Genomic DNA, 26120 nt, shown 5'->3' with positions numbered 1-26120 from the left:
GGTGGTGGGTCACATGCTGTTGACCCACGACCCACTGACCCACTCAGAAAACTTGACCCACTTGACCCACTGACCCACTCCATCTCTGGCTCCTTCTGAAAGGATCTTTAGCACATATGGAAACATCCATTAGAAGAAACGCAACCGTTTAACAAATGAACATCTTGCTAAACTGACTTTTGTAAAAGCATAACCGGAAGTACACATCACCATTTAAAAAGAGATCTGTTGGAGATGAAAAGGAGTTGAACCAAGTCCGACTCGTAACCAAAATGATCCTACAAAGGAACAAGTGGATATTCAGTGAAGGAAAAGAAAAAGCATATTCAAGGACGAATGGACCTAATGTGTGAAGGAGAAACAGACACTTCTACACCTACAGACTCAGATGATGGTGACACTGATGTCAATATGCCATATACAGACTGGTGAATCTGATATCTTTCAGAACAGTGACAGTGTTCATTCTGATGTTCCTGATGGAAAAACATATTAAAGTCAATTAAACATGGCAACTGTCGAGTTTGTCGTATACTCGTATAACAAAAGTCTTACATGTCTTGCATCATACTTCTTGCTGGATAACTTAGCCTACTTTAATAATAATAATAAAAAAAAAAAAAAAGAGAGAGAGAGACTGTATTCACTGTAATAACTGCGATTTTTATTTCCACAATACTAGTGTTGTATCTGTATTAAACAATCATAGAAACGAAAAAAATATTTTTTCTAAAATTTCAATGAAATATTTCAATTTTAAAAATTTCATGGAATTATCCATCACTAAGAGGACCTGAAAAAGTCGTGCTCGGATCTCGCTTTGAAATACCAAGACGATTTGAATGCTATAGAATTATGTGTAGAAATTGAGAGTCCAGGCTGTTGTATTCTTGCCGGACCTCAAGAAGTCCACCCCAAGGAACATACTCGACATGATTACCGAAAATGGCCTTCGAAGTGTCTGTCCAAACGTCTCAGTGACTCTTAGAGAATTTTTCTTTTCCCCATGCGGTGTGGCGACTTGTGAAAGAAGTTTCAGCAAACTAAAACTCATTAAAACATACTTATGTTCATCCATGGGACACGAAACGCTCTGAGATTTGGCAACATTAGTTATAGGTAACAAGGTTGCTCAATCAACATCTTATGAAAAAAATGATTGAGGACTTTGCGTAAGAGAAAGCCAAAAGACTATTCTTGTGAACACATGTTACAAAACGAGAAGGGAATTATATACAGTTGAGTTGAGGTGATTTTTCTTTAGCGTTCCTTTCAGCAGCGAGGCTATATGAGACGTGGACCTACTGATTAACGTGGAATCCGAACCACATGAGCTCCCGCCGGAAATCGAACCCGGGTCTCCCACGCCAAAGGCGCGTACACTAACCGCTTAACGACGGAGGAACTCTGGGAATTATATAGAATACCATTGTTAATAGATATTATAAATAAAAGTACTTGTTCTCTATATTTATTGTTACATATAAATGGATGTGAAACGTGTTGTTAATAGATACTATAAATAAAAGTACTTGTTTTCTATATTTATTGTTACATTAAATGGATGTGAAACGTGTTGTTAATAGATACTATAAATAAAAGTACTTGTTCTCTATATTTATTGTTACATATAAATGGATGTGCAACGTGTGTAACTATCTACCTTAAACTTAAGCATATTACTAGAATAATTATTTACACACAGGTGGAAGACTCACACATAGAGTGAAGCCAATACACATGCGAAGAAAAGGCAATATAGACACCCGAAAAGCCAATATACACGAGAGAAAAGCCAATATATACATGAGAAACGCAATATTGCATGAGAAAAGCCAATATCACTTGAGAAAAGTCAATATACGTAATTATCTACATACATTTGGAAGGCCCAGACATAAAGTGAAACCCAACACAATTGAAAAGCCAATATATACACACAGGAGGATTCATAAAGTAAGTCAATGAAGAAGAATTTCCTGAGCCAACAAAAGAAGAGGAAGCTACAGGCTATCAAGTTAAGGGTCCGTATTTACTTACGGAAAAACTTTCTAAATGTAAAGGTAACCAAGGAAGTTCTGTCGCTTTTTCACCCAGCACATCCGAACATCGATATGTCACCTAAGACGTAACTGGAAGATCAAAAATAGTCCCCATCAGCATCGACGACCTTCTGCCAACGTTCTGGAAGGCCATTAATTCCATCGCGGTAGAACGTGGTGGGCCGTGAAGCGAAGAAGGTATCAAGTGCATTTGGCATCTCTACTAGGGATTTGAACTGGCGTCCAAGGAATGGAACAGGTGATAATCGGACGGTGCAATGTCCGAAGAGTATGGCGGATGAAATAGTGTTTCCCATCCAAGGCGTAGAATGCTGTCCTGGATCATCCCAGCCACGTAGGGCTTAGCGTTGTCCTGTAACAGGAGGACCCCTTTGCGATTCAGAAGTGCGATCCAGAGTTTTGACTTTTTCTTGAACACGGCTCAACTGCTGACAGCACACAGTTGCATGTATGCTCTGATCAGCTGGTAGCAGTTTCCGATGCACGATGCGGCGAGCAGTCAACCAAACACACAGGAGGACCTTCTTTCGGTGTACTGCTGGTTTTGGCTATTTTGGAACCGGTTCACGGAATGCTAACCAATGATGACGACGCTGTGGAGCTTCGTACAGGACCCAATTCACATCATATGTCAACACTCTGTCCAGAAATGGCTCCTTCCTCCGACGAGACAGAAAAGAAACACAGGTGTCTGCTCGCGTTGCCTTCTGATCCGGAGTCAAATCATGTGGGACCCATCGACCCAACTTGTAGTGCTTCCCAAGTTGATGGAGGTGCTGCCGAATGGTTTCTCCATTCACATTGAATAATAGTCCCAGTTCGTCAGATGTCTGGGCACTGTTCGCCTCAATTGTTGCCTGCAGATCTTCATTTTGTACATGTGTTGGTCTTCCGGCACGTAGTGCGTCTTCGAGTGTTTCGTCACCGCCCTTAAGCTTGTTAAACGAGCGCTGCACTGTCTCCGTAGTCACGACACTCTCACCAAAGGCCTGACATATCTTCCACCCCATTGCAGCGGCATTTGACCCCAGTTTGAACTCCTATAGCATACACACCCTTATGACGCTCTGTGGAGTTCCCATGTTCATTCTGTCCTTACGCAAGTTGACAGTGTAACTGAACCAGGTAGTATGTTGGATATACCCACACCAACAACTGACCTTCGCTTATCTCCATTCGCATTCAACTCACGGTATGAGGGGCAATTGAACACAGACCTCCACAAAAAGTGACAGAACTTTCTTGGTTATCTTTATATAAAGATGGAAAACAAAAATATTTTACCGTTCGAACATTTTTAAAAAAAAGTACTTTTTCTTGAAAGCCGAGGACGATAGACAGAATTTAAAAGTAAAGTGTCTGAAGTGCTCCGGTGGGAAATATTTATCAATAGCCATGATTTCGTCCGCAAATTTGAGGAAGCATCTAAAGTTTTTTTTTTTCTTTTTCAGTGTTTGAATTTCTAATGTAGACTGAAACAGCACCCACACAAACATTTGAGATCAAGCAATTGTCCAAATGTTAATAACATGTTTACACGTGGTTTTAATAATATTATATTAATGCTTTCTTCAAAACAAGAACTAAGATCTGTTTGTCAGGAGAAGTAGACAGGAATTGGGAAGTTTTTTTACGCATACAAAAAGTAGACAATTTTTTACAAAGCAGTATAACATTTCAATAATAGTATAATTTGTTTATAGTTGATGTATATCACTGTGAATATGTTTGATGGCTGCCATAATTAACGATATTCAGTAACTTGAAAAATTCATAGGGATTATGCTGGCAGTTGCTCCGGAAAGCGGCCAATTAGACTACAACGAAGACTAGCCCATCACGTGTCACTTTTGGGCCTACTGTATATGTTAATAGGGAAATAAATTACGGGTGAGTTTTACAATACCCGCTCCTACTCATTTCCTTAGGAAGCCACCAGAAATAACATTCGATTATTATTATTATTATTATTATTATTATTATTATTATTATTATTATTATTATTATTATTATTATTATTATTATTATTATTTACAAAATGGGTTCAAACTTCCCTAAACTTAAGCTAACCTGACCCTACTCTATTCTACTTCTTCCTACTGTACTCTACTCTGCCATACAGGCACGTAGCCAGGATTTCGTAATAGGGGGGGTCCGTGACGAAGTTTTGCGGTAGTCACACCAGGGACTCCATCATTCTAAACTATTTTACTGCAAACATATATTGGTTCGTTTAGCCACGATTTCGTAATGGGGGGGGGGGCATGGCATGAAATACTCTGGTTACACACCAGTGGCTCGATCAATCTAAACTATTTTACTGCTAATTACCCATATTGGTTTGTTAGGACAATAAAATGAGGATATCTGTTTATTTTAATAACGAACTATGAAGAATCTCGAGTAAAAGAAAATAAACAATAGTATTGAAAAATGTATAATCTTCCGAGTTTTTTAAGTTCTTCTGACAGTCTATCTGATTGAACCGGTTTATCGATCGTCATTTGTAGTCCATAGGATTAGCATGGAGCTAGATGGAATTCGGAATGCTCCGTTACAATAATATCCATTTTTAACTTGATCCCCTCCCAGTTTTCTCCATACAAAGCTCCTCATAAGAAAGAGCAACCAAACGCTTGCTGTAGCTTTATATTTTCAACCCTGATTCTTTTTTTCTCGTTTCTTTTTCTTTCATCCTTCCTTATTTTTTTTTACATTTCTGGTTCTGAAGGAGGGGGTCCGGACCCCCCGGACCCACCCCTTGGCTACGTGCCTGTGCCATACCCTTGAGTTCCTTCGTTGCTAAGCGTTTAATGTGCGCGCCTTTGCCGCGGGAGCTCATGTGGTTCGAATTCCACATTAATCAGTAGATTCCGTCTCATATAGCTTCGCTGCTGAAAGGAACGTAAACCCTGCGTTAGGCGCGTATGATTTTGTTGCACGATTAGGCGCGTAGGTGACACATTAAAACATACTGCTGCAGAAATAATTTATTTTTTACAAACTGTAGACAGGGAACAGAAGTATGCTACTGCCGCCACATCAAACACCAACAGCTACTGAAATGTGCGACTCCGAAACACCGACACAAAGTGTTGCCAGCGTGAGACAAAAATCACTGGGGGACACCTGTCAGCCACGCGCCTAATCTAGGGTTAAACTCAAAATCAACATCAATATCTGCGCTACCCTACGCTACTCTACTCTACTCTTTTAAAGCTTGCCTTGTATAGTTTACTTCAAATTACGTACAATTTTATAACAAAATGCAATTTATATATTGTTTTTGTCTTTGCAGAAGTATTTCAACGTGTTTGTCAGTTTACCACAGAGTACTCACCAATTTGCTTGATTTGGTTTGGTTCTCTTCCATATGTATTATTGGATTCTCCAGATGATATTGAAGTAAGTAAATAAGTAAGGTTTTGTTGAATCTTCCAAAGCTCTATTTTTCCAAATTACCAGTCTCGTATTGAGTTGGTACATAAATGCATAGGGCCTTATGCAGAGTCGTTTCGACGTATGATCAGTGGCGCAATCAGCTATGAGCTCGGGGGGGTCCAGATCCTCTCCAAAACTAACCTGGCCTATCTTATATACAACAGCGCTGCAGACAAATTTTGGTGAAATTTCGAAGAACTCATTATTGCTTCTCATTTGTCCAGAATTTTTAAAAAGTAAGCAGACCACATACCGTACTCACCGTGCGTGAAAAGTGCTTTTAAACTGCATCGAGGTATGAGACATCACGTGCGAAAAATCGTCTTGCGATAGTTTACTGCCGTCCTTTTCGATCAAATGCCTTACCTTTGTAGGTAATAACCCTCCACAGACAAAAGGCAATGGTTTCATTTTCCCCGCTTTCTGAATATTTTTTCTGAGTTGCTACTAGTTTTGTGATATGATCCTTCCCTTCACTCTAGGTGTGGTCAGGCAAGTGGTAAGCAGTAAGCGACGGAAGTTCTTTCCGTTTGGTAAAATATATTTTGGGAATAAAGGTGGTATGCCTAGAAGGTACAGAAAATTACATTCTTTTTCATTTACTGAAAACTGTATTCAAATTGTCCTTCCATTCTGAAGTTATTTACGAAATTAATTTCATCAAACGAAAAGAACTTTTGTCACCAACTATGTCCACTTTGTCCCATTGGCATCCTTATAAGACTGTAAAAATTTTAATATAGTATTGCAAGTTATCCATTTGCGAGCAGAATTTCTCGTGAGCTGGCATAGTGAAGTGCGCAATCAGTAACAATACATACCGCCACACCTGTGTGAATTCGGTGCAACAATCAGTCTGTGGGCCAACGAAACATTTCTTTATAGTCAGAGTGGAAATTCCGTTTATTCTTGGGTAGTCTTACTCGTATTTCTGAAGTTGATTTTGTTTCTGTTATTCCATTGTTAGATGATTACCCTGGTTAGATGTCTGCACGGGCTCGGACCTACAAAGGATATATAACTTCGTTCCCAGGTCGGGCTCGGGCCGTAGATTTTTAAATATACAACCATATTTCTCGGGCCTTTTCGGGCCTCACTTTGCAAATATACTCTACAATGATATATATGCACCGTTCTTTCTAGAGAACTTTTAAAGCACAACTGCAAAATTAAATCTTTAATTGCTGTAAATAAAAATACAATTTTGCGTTAATTATTAAGTTTCTGTAATTCGGACTTATTTCGGGCTTATTTGACTATCATGCGAGCTCGTGCCGGGCTCGGGCCTAAATGCTAAAACATATTTCGGACTCGGCTCGGGACTTGAATTAAATTTGTAATCCTTCTTTAAAACCTGATGTAAGTACGGGAAATACGATGGCTCCGTGTTAAAGCACTTAACTTAAATGTGGTGTAAGATGTCTCTAATTCGATCGCAAACCATATGAATTCGTGGTAGGCAACATAATTTCCGTGAGTTTTCTCTGTGTTCTTCCGTTTCCTCTCACATTGTCATCCCACTAATTATTTCATAATTATCTTCATTACTCATGTCTCGTTTAGCCTAAAGAGCATAATCATGCGATGTTAAGTTTAAAAAAATGATTTAAGGACGGATATAATGCCATTCAAGCTTTCAGAAAAAAATGTTTCTTTTAAAGAATTTATGACCAAGAAAGATAGAAAGAATGTTAATAAATTCATAAAATCTGCAAATCATAGCCTGTGACGACAAGTAAGCAAATAGTATGACTTGTAAGTTAAAGCAAATAATCCATAACTATGCATATTCATGCTCTGTTGCCATTACATAAAATCGATAGCTTAACATCTGCGTTTAAAATATGCAAAATTACTAAATAAATAATACTTCTATAGTTAGCGATTCAAGACTAATATCTATTTTCCGAATAATTGGTAAAATAATTTTGGTCCAATTATTCGAACAACAAAATCTTAGAATAGTTGTAACATCATGATCATACAAATGTCTGTCCTACAGTGTACGATTTTACGGACTAAGTCAGTCTCGAGTTAAGTTCGGAGGCGAATTGTTCATTATGATGATCCGCTTCCTCTGTTAAATTACATTTTATGGACTGAATCGGTCTTGGACCAACAGCTTCAGAGACAAATTGTTTAGCTGTTGTTCCGTTTGATGTATTAGATTACATTTTATGGATTAAATAAATCTCGGGTCAACAAATTCTGAGGCTGGTTGTTCAGTATTATTCCATTTGATGTATAAAATTACAAAGACTAAATCGGTCTTCGACCGACAAATTCGATAGACAGTTATTCACGACATTGTTTTGTTTGCAGTTCAGCAGTTAATTTTTCATACTGATGTTTATATCAATAATTATTTGTTTCTTCAATTAAGTTGTTTCGAACAGATTTATTGTGATGAAACCCTCGAACATAGTATGTTCCTACGATATATGTATAAATATTTGAAAAAAGGTTATTCGATTTTTTTATAGTGTTACTCGAGATAACTCCTACTGTGCACGGCAGTCGAGTTGGTGTTTGACCTTGAGCGCTGTTCTCATGTCGACTAATCCGTTTATAGCGACATTGCCAACGCTATGATGCGTGAGTCAGCTTCCGCTGACACCCTGTACGTTCTTACTGAGCTGAACGCAAATCTATGACCGGAGATTTAGCAATAACGATTCGCAGGTTCATTGGTTCATGCCAGACGTCAATTCAGCTTCCACATAGTATAGCTATTATGCCGCATAGTATAGTTATTATAAGCTCGAGGTATTGAAGTAATATTGTTGTTTTTACCACATAGAAACCTATATTCATTCAAAAATTACTATTTTATTTTTACCAATTAAATTAATTGTTTCTTTATCTTTTAAAATTTTATAGATCATACTTGGCAGTGCAAAGTATATAGATAAGCCTGTCGATTATCAATATATGCATCCGTGGCTTGGAACAGGGTTGCTTACTAGCACAGGTAAAACATACTTTCATAAGTCATTGATATGAAAATAATAATTTTGTGTCACTGTCTATTGTATTTCACTTTACTGTAATCTGAAGTAGGCAGTAATCTAATTGGAATTATATGAACCGATATAGCATACCGCTAGTAAATTAAGATGTCAAAATAATATGAGTTGCAAAAGTTTTAAAAATAAGTTCTTCTACTATATTGAAGCATATCTAATAAGAGGTCTATTTATACAAGCGTACCGGTAGTAATTTATATTCAGTTTATTTTTATAGTTAATTAAGAAAACAGATCTAGTGAACTTGTAGAAACCTACCTAGGTAGTTTACTAGATTGACGTTCGCAAACGCACTTGGGGGAGGATTAAATGTCCACAATCAGCAACAACAAAATATACAAATGAATGTTAAAAAATTTTAATCAAGTTGAACATACACACACGAAAAGTATGAATATTGTATATCGTATTTTACTACCAAAATATAGTAAATACTTTTTGTACTTCATAGACCAGATAGTCTGAAGGTAGATTTTGAACATTTTATGCAGAATATGACTTTTTATTAGCTGAATGAAAACAATATTTTCTTTCAATAGTGATAATACACTTCCCACAAAGAGTTTGGAATGTGGTTATATTGGGCAAGGTATATAATAGGTACTGTTATATCGGCGTAAGCCCAGAACACCTAGCGGGCATCTATTATGTGTTGTTTACTTTCAAGGCAACATGTATTGCCATAGAGTATAAGAGGTTACAGCTGCTCTTCCCGCTGAAATGTGGAGACTGTGGCGCCGCCACTCAAGGAAGTTGGGTACTACGAACTACTAAAGGCAAGAACGAATTAAATCATTCAGAGCGCGCGAGTTTGATAGAATTATCCAATGATACACTTAGTTACTGCCAATAGCAGACGATGCAGTTAGTTACAACTCTAGCTGGTAGTGTCGCCGAGTCGCTTTCGTTGCATTCTGGGAACGATTTGGTATCAGTGTGTATTGCTGCCTCTGCTCGGTTTCTCACATCTTTGCACTCGTGCCATTGGGACGAACAACCGTTCATGCCATTGGGACGAACAACAGTTCATGCCATTGGGACGAACAACCGTTCATGCCATTGGGACGAACAACCGTTCATGCCATTGGGTCGAACAACAGTTCACATTGTCGTCTTTACATTTTGATCAAACCAAAGTACTAATATTGGCTTGGTGGAAGGAGATCATACGTAGGCAGAGTTAGCGTGCCTTGGGGTTACACAAAGAGTTATCTTTAAAGCGCTGAAATGGTTTAGGGAGACCAATAGTTATATGATCAATCGAAGAATAGAGGAACAGTCACCTAAAGCAACAACACAACAAAACCTGTGTGTCCTCAGAATAAGTAGTCGACTGTCCGCGAATTTCGAAATGACATATAAATTAATGAAACTTGGCATCCGTGTCCAAACCCAAATAGTTTGCAATCGGTTAAATAGTGTATGTACATACATTTAAGACCCCGCAGATTAGTGTGAAGTGTGCCCCTACGAATTCGGCATCAGGTAGAGCGATGCGGATGGGTCCTGAATCTTAGGTTATATTTGTAAGAATGACGTAATGGTTTCTCCCGATTAAACGTGCATAGCATTGCGCCCTGATACGTTTTGGCTACAAAAACGTCGAAGTGGGAGGTATCAGTATATGCAAGAAGTCCTTGGAAATGGTGGAGTCATGTTTTGGACGGGAATCACATATGAACGGTGGATATTGCTGATCGAATGTTAATGTATGAGAGAGATAAATTGCCCAGAATTATGTGGGGGATATCTTTCAGCCCTTCGTCCAACTATTTCGCAACCAATGTTGTGCTTGTGGACGATAATGAACAGTGTTTGAAATGGAAAGAAGCAGAGGGGGTATGTTTTATTTCGATTTTCACTCGACATACTGCCTATCTAAATGTTAAGATACAGTGAGGGTATGTTGCCTAAAAGATTGCATTTCAATTTACATACTGACTAAAAGCCATTCGAGTGTTTCTCTGTACTTACGGGAGGAAGCGACATGGAGAGACTGATCCCCCGCCAACAACTCTGAAAAAAAATATTCCATTATGTTGCCTTATAGTGTGAATTATTCACGAAAATACTCAAAAACCTAGTTTTTATATTAACAATTTCCTGCAGAATAACTGCCAGGCCCCCACTCGACTGAGGCGTATTCCAAACCCTCCAGAAGATCCGCCCATACTCAAAACGAGTATAGGACAATATCCAAGCGAACAAAATCCAAGCTAAATTCTGGCAAGGCGGACAAAATCCAAGGAACAGTATCATGTGTGTAGCTGTGATATGTGTCTGTGAACACCCTAATTAAATTGTATTTTTGTTTCTTTCTCCAATTGTCATGCATTCTAAAGTTTTATCTGTAATTCTTGAATTTATTGAAATAACATTTCATATTTTTAAAGAACTGAAAATCCAATAAAACATGTAAGATTGTCACAGTAAGAGTACAGATGAGCTTTACTCATAAAATATTCTCGCTACTGCTAGAACATGCCCAGGTAGATCCAATTTAGGATGATCAGAAATATTTGGACTAAAAAGAGTATACTCACATAAATCAATCAGAAAATGAAAGCACTGACTTGCTAAATCAGAAAACAAATAACAGCAAAGCAGACCAGTCCTTAAAAGAGTACACTTAATTCTATTCTATTCAAGAGAATTAAAGTAGAAAATTAAAAAAGATATAATTAGATAAAAAACAAATTTACTTCTCTACCCTCAAAGTATTTACATCAGTTACACTTGTCAAAATAACCAATAACATATACATTTAATTTAGTTTGTCTAGACACATTTTCACATATCGATTTTCTAGAAACACTTTTACATTATTTAATTCGCACATTATTACATTATTAGAAAATCACACTTAACTAGCATTTAAACATAATAAATGGTGGATGGCAACGAAAAAAAAAAAACATTGTATCATTACCAAATTTTGATCTTGATAGCTATATATATTTTACTCATTTAGAATATATACGAGAAACTCGAGTACTAAAAAAAAAAAAAAAAAAAAAATCTACAACTACCGTACATATTTAACGTTTTGATCATTTCTGACCTAAAATTTGATCAGTATATCAGGATTATTTTTTCTTAAATATTCCTAAAACACTACCAACAAACAAATCAAGACTTCTGTATGCCACCTCATAAGGATGAAATTAAAATACTCCAATGAATGGTCTTACTATATACTGCACGTCTTAAATGTATTATATATAATAAAAATGAGATGAAAATACATACCTTTACAATGTACTTGTACATACATACTTTTACATACTTTCATATGGATATTATGATAATTAAAGCTCATTTGCACTCTTACTGTGACAATCTTACATGTTTTATTGGATTTTCAGTTCTTTAAAAGCAAATGAAATGTTATTTCAATAAATTCAAGAATTACAGATAAAACTTTAGAATGCATGACAATTGAAAAAAGAAACAAACACACAATTTAATTAGGGTGTTCACAGACACATATCACAGCTACACACATGATACTGTTCCTTGGATTTTGTCCGCCTTGCCAGAATTTAGCTTGGATTTTGTCCGCTTGGATTTCGTCCGGGCCTCACTCAAAACACGGCATTTATATGCTTTAAGACAAGAAGACACACCATACATAAGAAAGAAAGAATTCAATATGCACATCAAACTATAATAGATTAACTTCTTTGAAGACACTTCATTTTACAAACAAAAGGTAGTAAAAAGATAACAAAAATGTCGGTGTTGTCAACTTAGAAATTATTCCTACATGAGAAATAAAATCTTTTTATGTGCAATGCTATTCGTAAATTACTGTGTATAAAAATGGATTTATTAAAAAGTATTTAGCATCTACTTTCCAGTAACGGTATGTCTTGATCACTGAAAAGCCAGAGGCGGTATGCTTTCATGACGGAAAATCCAGAGGCGGTACGGCATACAACTGCATACCGCCTCACTTCGACCACTGATTAATGAACTCCCATGTCGTGGAGCATTGGCACAGAATTTTCTGCATCTGCATAATATTTGCCACATGAATTGGCCCCTTGTCACCAGATATGAATTGCATTGGACATGTATGGAAATGTGGAATATATTGAAATTTTTTTTTGTGTGTGTATGTGTGTAAGGCGCCTAGTGTCTCCGCAAACTTTGCAGATCCTCATTCATACTGTCTATATAAAATTGAATATTCTTTCCAAGATATCACCAATGCTTTCATTGCAAGAATGTTTTGACGTGATAAAGAAGTGCACAAGGGACGTGAAAGTCATACATATAACTAAGACACTGTGAGAAAACGTGACTTGGATCACTATTACATGAAAATTAGTCGTTTCGCAGTGGAAATAGGTGAAATTGCTTTCTATGCATTACTTATGCTTGTTTCAGGTTGGTAGTGGACGTTCACACCTGGTTTACGTTTCGTAACACTTTATACTCTCAGCCTGTATAAATGCAGTGTATAATAGTGGTCGGTTGTATTGCCCTATTTTCTTGCCCTGTTCATAATATTCCAAATTTGTTGTGAGAAACATATTAATTATTTTTAATAATAATAATAATAATAATAATAATAATAATAATAATAATAATAATAATAATAATAATAATAATAATAATAATAATAATAATAATAATAAACTCTTGGCTTTATTTTGCATGGGGGGTTATAGTGTTAGGAAAAGGCTTTTTTATATGAGTGATGGAAGATCAGCACATCTATGGAAGTTGTTTCTGGCTTTGCAGGCCGAAGTTTTCTCTTAATTCAAAGTACAGTTGGTTTCCAATTGCCTCACAATTGCATCGAACATGAAATGGGAATATGACTTCTCATATAGGCCAAACGTAACGCAATATTAATACTCGAATTAAGGAACATACTAGACAACCAAAAAAGCCACAAGAAGGGGGCATACCGGGATTGGCACTTCATTTGAAACAACATACACATAATATAAAACAGGTTAATGTAATAGGGTCAGCAAAAACAAAGAAACAACAGGAGATTAAAGAACCGCTTTGAATCTAGCTACTGGCAACATTGATAGAATTTGGTTACCTACCTTTGATGCATATTTGGAGTCTGGCAATAGTGATGTAACCTGGACACCGCGCTATCTTCGATTCATCACTCCTTCTGCACGTCACTCTGCTCGTCACATTTCAGAATCTACTCTTTACGTTACATTTATTCATTTAGTGGTATATATTCCTTGTTTTACACCTTTTATCTCCTATCCGTTTTAACCCTTTTCACCTTGCCACTGAGGACGGAACCAGCTTTGAGTTCCGAAACGTCTAAAAAATATTTAGGCTTTCCAACGGAGGATCCATTGGTAAGTAACCAATTTTTTCTTTTGTTAATTTGAATCATCCTCTCATGCGCCCATATAATTGTAATGGAATAGGGACATTCGCACTAACCGTTTTGATGCACAGCAACACATTGTTAGCCTATTATTATTATCTCAAGATGATCGATGATTATTATTTTTCTTTCCTGGTTAAGGAATCGTTAAGTGAGCACAATAAAAGAAAGAAAAAAAAAGCAAAGAAATATAGAGGCCAACTTAACAAAATTGACAAATAATGTATTTCACAATGAAGATATATGTGTTAAGAAATAAAAATTTTGAATTCTTTCCGTTTTACATTCCAATTTTTACCCTCAGTAGGCTAAAGAAGACGAATGGCTCATAAAAAAGAAAGTTTATGAAGTGCATTGATGGAATGAAAATGTGAGAGGAAACGAGAGAGCTCTGAAAAAACTCACAGACAAGATGTTACTCACAACAAACTCATATGGCCTAGGATCGATCCATGGACCCCCCCTTGCACCAGAGGTGAGCTCTCTTGCACTGAGCCGCCGTGCCCCTGTTAAATATATTGCATTTTGTTGCACTGTTGCCTGACTTGCTTTTCTGTCTGTACAAAAGGGAAATTAGCCACGCATTCGATGTATTTCTCATACTATCAAAAGTAGCGACAATTGGTGTCTTAAAGGTGATTATCGAACAGTTTATGGAGTCGTTAAATAACTTAGAACACAAGACGTACGTTTGTAAAGCGTAACAAATACCCATAAACTGGTCCAAAAATGTGCGAAGGATGAAAGCCTAGTTTTGGATAAAGCTTAAAAATTAGAGTTTGGTACTGATGGATCTTAACGTTCAAAAATAGAGCCAAGAGCCAACAAATTCCATTTTCCTAACATTTTCACCAGAAGTCAAATAATAAAGTAATAGCATCAATGTTTAGTCACGTTACTGTTCCACTTATAATGTTCAGCAGGGAAAGTTCGGGTGTTGCTGGTTCCATTATCCACAATAAAACTGTTAGAAGTTTTTCATACAGGAGAGAAATGACACTCACGTATAATTGCTGCTGTCTTCCATCTTGCCAAAATGTCTGCTAGTGATAGATGTAGGCACTAAAGGTGCGATCTTCTTATCACGGAAAAATGGAGTAACTTCGTACTCGCAGCAGTGATCAGGAATCTCGCTGTTCGGCTCATCGTGCTCGGTGTTGTGCTGGCAGCATCAGTGTTTTTGGAGTCTTCCTGGGATCGAACACAGAATCGGTCGGTTCAAAGATCTAGGTATTTTCCACTTCAGTCAGTTGAAGAGGGTTTGATTTGACTTGTAGTTTTGTATCAGAAGAAGTCTCTATTATAATAACAACCCAATAACACTGAGTCCGATATGCGATAATGAAGCTAGTATTTCTGTTCGTGATCTACTACAAACTGTCCTCTAGAATAGTTTTTAGCAAAACCCCCTGTAACTTTAATGCCGTTGTCTCATGACCTCGTTTATGTTGCCTCTTGAGAAACATTGTATTCGATTAGTTTTGTTGTCACTGCAAGGTTTATGCCGTGTGTCAACTCTAGTTTCTGGGAAAGTAAAATATGAAATCGAATTTGGTTGCTTAATACTTATTTTCCAAGATTAAGTTTACAGCTTAAAGCCAAGAGCAAAATCTCCTATGATTAATTTGACTTTGGGTTCCCATTGGATGGATATGTATGGATATTTTGTTTCTTAGAAGCAAAGAAAGAAAATAAGTTTTAAAGTAGAAGAAACAATTATGCATGCATCGAATGATTGTCTCATTTTCTGGTTTCTGTGTTTACAATATTCTTATCTACTCTGTATCAATTTAATGATTTATGAGGGCATCCTAAATTCCATAAAATATTTTTATTTTATTTTATTTACAGGAGAAAAATGGCAGCTGCATCGAAAATTGATTACTCCTGCCTTCCATTTTAAAATCCTGGAGAACTTCGTTCCTGTGTTCAATGCTAGAAGTAAAGTTTTGGTGCACAAGTTGCAAACAAATGTTGGAGGATCACCCTTCAACATTTTCCCATATATAACCCTCTGCACACTGGATATTATATGTGGTGAGTTTATATATTTAGATAACAGGACTTTGATTTCAGTATATGCGAAAGTAGTTCACAATGCTCTTTTTTACATTAAAATGAAAAATCGGATTGTTCCGGTATTCGGAATGAGAAATAAGAGTTATTGTTTAATTAAAAACTAGTTGTCCCCATCAAAATTTAGGTTAACCTACAAAATGCTTGCACGCAAGCGACATCTCTTAGAATTAGGTAGGAGGCAGCACAATTTGCGACAACTATTAGATATTAATAGACTAATAGAGTGAAGCGTCTTGTTTTATAATAAAGATTAGGTTTAGTTAAATATTACAATATCCCCTGATATTTGTTAACAACAACATGTTATTCTCCACGAGGATCGTCAAGCAGCCAGAGAGAGACAGAAGACGCTTCCAGCTGATCATTCTTACGTTTTTCTTCGAGCTGCTCTGGGAGACTCCCTAACTTTACATCTGCGCTGCTCTGGGCAAGAGGTTTCTATCCTATCTCCGTGCTACACTGGGCAGGAGATATTACCTACTTCCACGCTGCTACGGGAAGGAGGTTCCTTTCGTCTCCGCACTGCACTGGACAGGAGACACCAACCCATCTCCGTGCTTCACGGGGCACTAGACATCATCTCACCTCCGCACTGCACTAAGCAGAAGGTTCCTTCAGTGCTGCCAACCAATTTCTCGAAAAATCAGGAAAACTTTCACCCAAAATCCAGGAGACACAACTTACTATCTGAAGGTGTTGATTAGGATGATTATCCTTTTACAAGGCAAACAGTAAATCCACTTATGATTATACTTACCAATAAAAGGCTAATCTTCTTTATCTGCGTACATGTCAACATTGACTTCGCTGGGGAGAGAGCGATCCACAGCGAATCCATAGTATGAGGTGTTGGAAGTGAGCCTTTTTGTATGAAGCAATCCTTGCAAAATTTGGGTATCAAGTCTATTTGTTATGTCTTAATCAAATTTCCGGTAGAAAACCCGCTTTCTACAGCGATACTTGAGTGAAGAAGGCAGAGCAGAGGCATTACATATGTGGATAAATTCGGAAATATTACTCGGTTATCTTTTATTATTATTATTATTATTATTATTATTATTATTATTATTATTATTATTATTATTATTATTATTATTATTATTATTATTATTATTATTATTGACGAACATCCATAAATATTGAACAGAAACATCATTTTCAGTTTTCAAATCTGTGTTTCGCAATAAGCGCCACTCTGTGTGTACTTGTTGCAATTTACTCTGTTCTATAATGTTAGGAAAGTCAGCTACGAGAGGAGCAAATGATTGTGCCGATTTATTTACCACATTTGATGGGCTGATTATCTCTAAATATTTCATGACGGGATCATGAAGCACATACATATGTCTCTCGAGTTGAGTTGAATTTAACGTCCCGTTCAACAGCAAGGCTATATGAGACCTGGACCTATTGATCAACATGAATCAAAACCACGTAAGTTCCCTCCGGGAATTGAACCCGGGACTTACACGACAAAGGTGTGTACGCTAACCGCTTAGCCACGAAAGAGCTCATATCTCTCTCAAATTTGATGTACTGCTTCACTATAGAATTCAAGACACCTGAGTTTAAAATCTCGTAATCCATCATTTGGGAGATTTCTTGATGACGTGGATAGGGAAACTTTTGTTCCAAAATACATTTCATCTATAGATAAGAACTCCCGGGTGTTTCTGAAGTCATTTTCATAGAGCTTTTGGTGATGCAGAAAACGAGGATAACTTTAACTTTTTTTTTTGAAAAATCAGTAGACCAGGAGATAACTTGGAAAACAAGGAAATCTCCTGGAAAATCAGGAGACCTGGCAACACTGGGTTCCTTTCGTCTCCGTGCTGCTCTGGGCAGGAGGCATCATCCCACCTCCAGACTGCTAACGGGCAGGAGGTCCACCCTCACAGAGAAAGGATTATTACGCACTTAGAGGAAACTACTTACTTCTAGCATAGTGTACAAAGCACTTGTATAGAAAATTTGTAATAAAAAGGTGAGGGAAAGAAGTAACCCGTGTAACGTCTCTACTATTCATTACAATATGTTTACCTGGATGTTAATGCAATCTGTAACTCTCAAATATTTTGAAGTTCAATATTAGCATTATTCACAGGCTGAGGTGTCTTGTTATACGGACTGTTATAAGGATAGTCAGTCCGAGGTTGAGATTTCCCATAATTGAACAATAAGATGTCTTACTTAGGACGGAAGATATCCGGGTTCAATTCCAAATTTGAGTATACATACACCCTAGCAGAACACCTCGTATTCCCTACGTAGGTTAAAGGTCGGCATGCTTCGTTGAAATTGGTAATTGCGAAAAAGAAAATAAGTTGAAAAATGCATTGCCCCAACATACGCGGCTCATGTCAAAAAGACCGATATTTTCTTATAAAAAAAAAAAAAAAAAAAAAGATATGCCGAACATTGTATGAAGTGTGATCTACTTTCAAAGCCAACGCTAACTCAATCATTTTCGTTACTGGAATTAATAAGTAAGCTCAGAAAATAATGAAATATAAAAATATTTCTAAGGTATTTTTAAATTTAGTTTCTGATGTCCTACATATTATTTATATTTCAGAATCAGTGATGGGAGTGTCTGTTAATGCGCAAGACAATGAAAACTCGGACTACGTAAAAGCAGTTTACAAGTAAGTCCATTAATCATATTAATGAGTAGTAGTGACGTAATGCTACAGTTTTTTTTTTTTTTTTTTTTTTGTGGGTTTACGCTTGACTGTTTTCAAAAATACAGTGTGTATTCATTCCCCAGTATAAATCCATTCATTCGTAAATTTAAGGGGAGTATGTGCTGAACTATAAGAATAGAGGGCCATGCCGTGGAGGGGGGCGAGCGGGGCGACGGCCCCGGGCGCTGAAGTAAGGGGGCGAGAAATTCGGGAGAAAAAAAGGAAAAAAGATAGGAAAAATTGCTTGGAATATATGTATGGGGGCGCCGCCGTATACTCTCGCCCCGGGCGCTGATTTTCCACGGCACGGCCCTGATTAGGGATAGGTGCTGATTGCCATAGGTGCTGACTGCCACAGCCAATTATTGGTGCTGACTGCCACGACTATCGCTGGTTGCAAATATGATGGTGCTGACTGCCACGACGGCGTGCTGACTGCCACGTGCCTGGGAGAAACTGTATTTGGAAAGAGAGGAATTAATCCCTCATACTAAATTTATGATTATTAATTAATTTAGTAGGGATTAATTTAGTAATCATCACAGCAAATCTATGTGGCATCCTATAAGTTACAAAGTTGCTCATTAAGTGGAAGGACATACACTTCGATGTTTATAAAGGGATTGTCTTTTCTGTTATATGTACAATTTTTGCACATTTCATTGTTTATATTAATTGTTTTATTGTATTATTTAATGGATATGATGGTCTGAAGCCAGCTGACAAGGGAAGTTTGGGAGAAGCACTCGCCTGCAGAGAAATAAGCATGTCATTTGAAGGACCAATTCATGCTCATTACAACAGGTCAAAAACTCCTTACGTTGAGAACTGTTCGAGATATTCAGCTTGGGGAATTTATATGAGAAATCACACCTATTGTGTAGGTTTGAAATTAATTATGAATGACGGAAAGGCACGAAAGAAATATGTTTCTCTATATTTTATAAAAAAATATTCGACTTTCACGAAATGTTGCGTATGTTTTCTTTGCGACTTCTTCTTCTTCTTGTTTTTAATTGCAAGGTTGAAAGCAATCGGAACAAGAGCTAAATTTACTTCTTATTAAGAGAGAAAAATATTAATGATTTTTTCCTTAAAAAATTATCCAATGTTCATGAAATATGACATGTGATATCCTTCAGTTTTCCCAATGGAGCGTATTGCTTGGATTTTGACTCGTTGAGGGATAAGGGGCAAATTACTTCCGACTTAAAGGCAGTATTTGACGGTAAACATTCGTAAAATAAAAATTAAAAAAAAAAGTTGTGAAACACTCTGTATATCTCATTTTAGGGTTAAGAATTACCTTATTGTTTAGGATTATAATCAGTTAGGGAGAAGAGGTTCAATCAATACTATCTTAACAAAAATGTATAATGACAACTTACCCCGAAAACATGACCAGATTTTCATAAAATAATGAATGGTATACGGTTGCATTGACGTTCCCCAATGCATCTCATTCCTTAAAATTGAAATCGGTAAAAAGATAAAGGGGAAAATTTACCCGATCTTTTGTTTTAATATTTCATAGTAAGATTTATTTGAAAACTCTGATTTTCATGAACTGAGACTTCTTTCCTTTGATGCTAAAGAATTATCTTTATTTCTTGGGATTGAAATAGGTCAGGGTGTACATTCTAGTTCTCCTAACTTAAATAAATAAATAAATAAATAAATAAAATCAGTTGTTTTTACTATGCACACCACCATTATTTCTAAACTTAACAGCTGACCTTAGAACAATAAAATACAGTAAAATAAACGTGAATCTTGAGGTGGGTGTTGCAGTTGTCTAAAACTGGCAATAGCTTGCCTATAACGATTATTTGCGTCCAACTGTCAGTACTCCAAAGAATCGTTGTAAACCTAGCGCTAAATTTTAGATTGGTAGAGCAAAATTAAGTATAGAAAAAATAACATTTTAATTGTAATGTTGTAAAAGACCCAAGGCAGTAGCGTGCACAGGAATTTATTTCGGGGGGGGGGTCCAAATTCAATATGAGGGTATTTTATATTAAAATTCCTAAACTTGCCCCTAAAATTAGGCCAAATTTACACAAAAGTCAAATTTCGGGGGAGGGGGATACGGACCCCCCAGAACCCACCCTCTGAGTACGTCCCTCAAGGCTTATAATTAAGGCAGCAAATGTGCGTGAAATTGATCTTGTGAGATTTCATGTATCAAGTCAGAAGTTAAACGTAGCGGAAAGAATACGAATGGTTCTTTAAATTGACTTTTATTGTAAAAATGAAATTAAATCTGAGTTTTACGTCCCACGATTATGCCGGTAAGGATAAAGGAGACGGTGATTATGAGAAATGAATGAAATGGTGGAATGAAGAAAGTGGGAGGAAACCCACGCATACGGTGTTTGTCCACCACAAAGTTCACTTGGTGGGAGCAGGGTTTGAACCCGGAACCCCATGCACTAGAGGTGAACGCCCTACCACTGAGCCACCGCGGCCCCCTGACTTTTTATTGTATTGGCACTAAGATTGCAGGAAGAGAATCATTGTGGAACTCAGCCCTCCTACTCACGGTTACTGCTGTAGGCTAGCCACTCAGTCCAGTAGTGAGATTCCAGTTTTTAATCACCTATATTTTTTCAAGCCCAGCGTCTGCACTTCATTTTGTAGAGGTCCATTGCACTCTCTGTACACTAGTGATGAGAAGTCGGAGCACTTATAGATAATAAGGTCTTTTCGCATTCTATGCGAACAGACTTACGAGCCTAAGACTCGTATCATTTCGTGAACATAACGTGTATCTTTTTGGTGCACAAATATATCTTCATTTGAAGTCAAACTCGGATTATCAAATATCCATCATTAACAACAGAAAAAAATCTTAGGCTAGTATTTATATATGGTTCCGACTCTTGGTTGCCCTGAATTCCTTTTCGTTTCTCGGAAAGCTCAAGTTACAGCACTTGTCCACGAAGGTTGTTCCTATATCTTTTCAAACTTTATTTTCTTAATCGCTCACCCGATATGTAAAGAATAGGAAGAGGGTCGGATTATTGCAAACAAGCAGATACATTTCCTGTTTGGAAATAGAGGTTGCAAATCAACGCTAAAATTTGTTTCCAGTGACGAAGCTTAATTGTAAACCTGGTATCGTCTTTGCTTTTGTTGTTCATCGTAGGAGTCCATACCCTATAAAAATAGGGTAGCTTTCGGCCAGTTGGCGCATGCTTGGCTTTTCGCTTCCTACACTTGGACTTGAAACACATTCTTTCATACCATCTGCCTTTTGTTGTACTTGTAAGCGATGCTTTGGACCCTTCGCAGTGTCATTGCATCACTGATCGTTCATTGGCTATTGACTTGACATGACTTGTAAAACGCTTGCGTCAAGCTTGAATGGAACATTGAATGCAAGGTTGCCTCCATGTAATTTCGTTACTGGAATCCAACTTGCGGCATGCTTGCACGTTTCCCAACCAAGCTGGATGCAAGCTTGGGCGACTTGCATTTCAAGCTTACAGCAAGCGGTTTCCAAGTTATCTTTGTTACTAGGGTAAAGATTGAAATTGGTTACAAGAAATGCGTAGGATCATTATTCCTATGTATTTCCTTATGAGATTGTTTTCTTTAACTAAATAAATCTTAATTTCTACTTACATTTGCTCATTTATTTCTTGGAGCGAATGTTTTCCTTATAACAATATATATTTTTTCAATTAGTTGCAGCTATTTTCATGTATTCAACTGAAACATTTGATACATAAGCACTTTACAGTTCGATGAAATCACCAATAGTGTGATTTATTGTGTGTAATGTAATAGTGATTCTATGTTCTGTATCTGTTATTTTCAGATTAAGTGAAATAATCCATGATCACCAATTCAGCGTTCTACAGCTTCCTAATTGGCTGTTCAGCTACACGCCTGCTGGAAGAGAGCAAACCAAAATGCTGAATATCGTTCATGGTTTCACAAACAAGGCATGTGATTTCATTTGTTTGTCTAACAGTTAAGTCTCTTGGATGAAACGAGTTGTAATAAAGTGTCTTTTGATATTATTATTATTATTATTATTATTATTATTATTATTATTATTATTATTATTATTATTATTATTATTATTATTATAATAAGTATTTCTGCCTTTTGAAAGATCCTACGACTAGTTTCTTTCTTTCTTTCCTTTTTTAAAATTTTAGATTTGGGCATTGAAACGTTTCTTTTACTTTTCTCGAAATTCAGCTTCCTCTTCTTTCTTCTATTTTTCAAATCATCGATCAGTTGTGTTCTTCTTCTTCCTATTCCTTGCTTTCCTTCCACCTTTCCTTCTATGGTGGTATGAAGAAGATAATTTCTTTGTAAGATGTATCCAATCCGATTGGCCTTCCTATGAAAGATGCTACCTAAAACGTCCTCTTCTTTCCTATCCATTTTAAAACATCTTTGTTTTGTTACTTTCTCTCTCTATTTTATTTTCTCCATCTTCCTCCAACACTAAATTACTAATCATTTTTACTTATGAAAGTGCGGTGATTGTAAAAAAAATATTAAAAAATCGAATTCGAGATTTCAAAAAATCAAAAATGTTATTTTTAGATGTCTGTCCGTCTGTATTAGTCTGTTCTGAGTTCATCCTGATGTACAGTCAGCAACAAAAATTCTTTCCATTTGATGAAATTAGATTCGTAAATAACTTCAGAATGGAAGAACAATTTGAGTACAGTTTCCAGTAAATTAAAAAGAATGCAATTTTCTGTACTGTCCAACCATACCAGCGTTATACCTATTTTATGAATAATCCAAACAAAATTTCAGTACTCGACATGGAGTGATTAAAATTTTTATCTAGCTCTAATATTACTTGAAGCAAAAATATTTTTTTTTAGGAAAACACTATAAAGAAGAAGTTTAAAAACCAACGCTAAGAACTTTAATTTAGTTATATAGTCTCTTATTTTCAAACTTCGGGATTTTTCTATCAATAATGATCACTAACGCCTACTGCACGTTCACTTTCTAAAATGATTATTTTTTCGAAAAAGACATGCACTTCATAATGAAAGTGTTGCTGTTTGGAAGAATGTGGATAGAAAGGAGTAATTTTTTGTGTTATTTTTGTTTTTGAATATAGTCTCCATATCCACCGATAGTTTTTATTGAGACTTTAAAATCGGTGACTATATTATCATTATTTAAATGTTATGAAATATGAAAGAGGCATCATTTCTCTCTCTTCCGTCGGGGGTGCAAAGAGTAATATGGTGATTCGACCCTGAATGAGGCTTAGGGAAAATTCCCATCTTTGATGTATATATCGACATTAAAAATATCATAATATGCTCACAAGAAAATATGCATATTGTATATATATTTTGTATTCAAACCTTACTGATGTTCATCGGTCGATTTTCTTACTTCCAAAATTTTGAACACAAAGTAGGCGCATCTTGTCTTCGTTAGAGATCTGTGTATCTTGAACCTCTTCAGTAGAAGGCACAACTTATTCCTGCAATAATTCGCACCCTAAAACTAGAAGTTGTTTACAGATAAACTTCAAGAACCTTTTGACGTTTTGACTTTCATGCTTTGATTTTTTTTCCTGCAGGTTATCCGAGAGAGGAAAAAGGTGATTGAAAATCTCAAGTCTGAAAAGTCTCAATCTGCAGAGGATAAATGTCAAGATGGAGAAGAGGAATCCATTTACAGTACGTGTATAGTTTACTTATTTATTTTTAGCTAAGACAAAGCTTCTAACAAAAAATACTAAACTTTTGGAATTTTATTGTGATACTAGCAGTTCATTTACGCATGAAAAATAAGGATTCATCACAACACATATAATTGTAGTAGGCTTATTACAATGCGCCTGATTGTACTACCTGTCCGTGTTAATGGTTTAGGGTACTCATATTTGAAGTCTTTCTTTGAACACCTCAGCAGTTCAGATGGACCTTTCTCGAGGACTATTTAAATCAGTCATTTTCCACTTAAATTGTCTGTGATGTCAAAGTTTGCGGTTCCTCTTCTCAGTGGAGAGGGGAAGAAGCAGGCAGGAACGTGGTATTGATAAAATAGTCTATAGTGGTGACAGTCAAACAAAATCATCGATCTTGTAGTCGATAGTTTTGAAGGAATACTACTCGTGGATTCATGACTACTTATGGAAGCATGACTACTCATGGAACCATGACTACTTGTGGATCCATGATTACTTGTGGGTCCATGACTGCTCGTGAATCCATGACTACTCGTACACTGCCAATTTGATTGTTTCATTCTTCTATCTCATCACTTCTCCTCCTTTTCTATTGTCTTTCGGCTTTTCTCATACTTATCAAAGCACCCTCCTACGTCACACATGGGCCAGTTGGAAATGATGGATTTAAATCATGCATCTCCTTCTTCCAATCATGTATTATTAGGCTCTATTTAAGCCTTCTAAGCCCCTGGGCCGATTAAAATTTTGTCCTCCCCCCTTATTGGTTAGTATTCAGTTCTGTGTATGCAAAAGCAACAACAACAATAACAAAAACTGACAAAAGACAATACATTATAGTGTGTCTCTACTAGTATCTGTTATTATCCATTTTATCCATTATTATATATTATATTATTATTTATCTATTATATATAAATAGATATATATATCTATATATAATTATATATAGATATATATATATTTATCTATTATATTTATCTATTATATATTATATATTATATATAAATAGATTATTATCTATTTTTGTTCAAGCTGTTCATATATACCAGTATATCGAAAAAGTAATATTATAGAATAAAATAGTTTAGTAATAAAACATTACCATAGTTTAAGCATTTACAGAACATTTGCATCCTTGTTGTCCGAAGTATATTGTACCATTCATTGCAATTGAACTAATTTGTTTGATTTCTTTCATGTGAATTGGTAGTGTCAAAGAAGAAACGACTGGCATTTTTAGATCTTTTGTTAGAGGCCGCTGGAGATGGAAAGACAATGACTGACGAGGAGATCCGAGAAGAAGTTGATACCTTCATGTTTGAGGTGATTTTAATCAATACCACTTTACAAGTATAATTACAATCAATCAAACTTGCTACTGAATTCGGTAACTATTAAACTTCCACTAATATTGAACAATAATTGCGGACTTTGTCGGCCTTATGTCGGCATGGTTGGAAATAAGTACGTTGGGCTAACATTGCGAAAATTGTATGTTGAGCAACCAATAATCTTCTGTGATTTATTCAACGGTTTTAATCTCACACTCTAAATTACAGTGGTGCCCCTTTCGTAACAGTTTATTAGCATTGCTTGGCAAAGCGATCATTACGGAATATATAGCTATATATGTAAAGGTAACCAAGAAAGTTCTGTCACTTCTGTCTGTGTTCAATTGGCCCTCACACCGTGAGTTGAATGCAAATGGAGATAAGGCGAAGGTCAATTGTTGGTGCTGGTATATCCAACATACTACCTGGTTGTGGC

The 26120-nt window shown here is 36.4% G+C and overlaps 1 protein-coding gene across 1 annotated transcript in view; it reads left to right on the top strand.

The window, feature by feature from the left end:
- Positions 1 to 26120, top strand: part of LOC145672988 (cytochrome P450 4C1-like) — a 66604-nt gene that overhangs the window by 13912 nt on the left and 26572 nt on the right. Inside the window, exons 2-8 of the mRNA XM_081742282.1 lie at positions 5362 to 5468; positions 8385 to 8475; positions 15753 to 15938; positions 18556 to 18625; positions 22488 to 22614; positions 24240 to 24339; positions 25564 to 25676. Coding sequence (XP_081598408.1) covers positions 5362 to 5468; positions 8385 to 8475; positions 15753 to 15938; positions 18556 to 18625; positions 22488 to 22614; positions 24240 to 24339; positions 25564 to 25676 — 794 coding nt within the window. The remainder of the gene's footprint in view (positions 1 to 5361; positions 5469 to 8384; positions 8476 to 15752; positions 15939 to 18555; positions 18626 to 22487; positions 22615 to 24239; positions 24340 to 25563; positions 25677 to 26120) is intronic.

The sequence above is a fragment of the Thermobia domestica genome, chromosome 16 (genome assembly GCF_964235325.1).
Source record: "Thermobia domestica chromosome 16, izTheDome1.hap1.1, whole genome shotgun sequence".
NCBI lineage: Eukaryota > Metazoa > Arthropoda > Insecta > Zygentoma > Lepismatidae > Thermobia > Thermobia domestica.
Note: the sequence above shows the minus strand (reverse complement) of the source record. Positions and strands in the feature narration are given on the sequence as shown.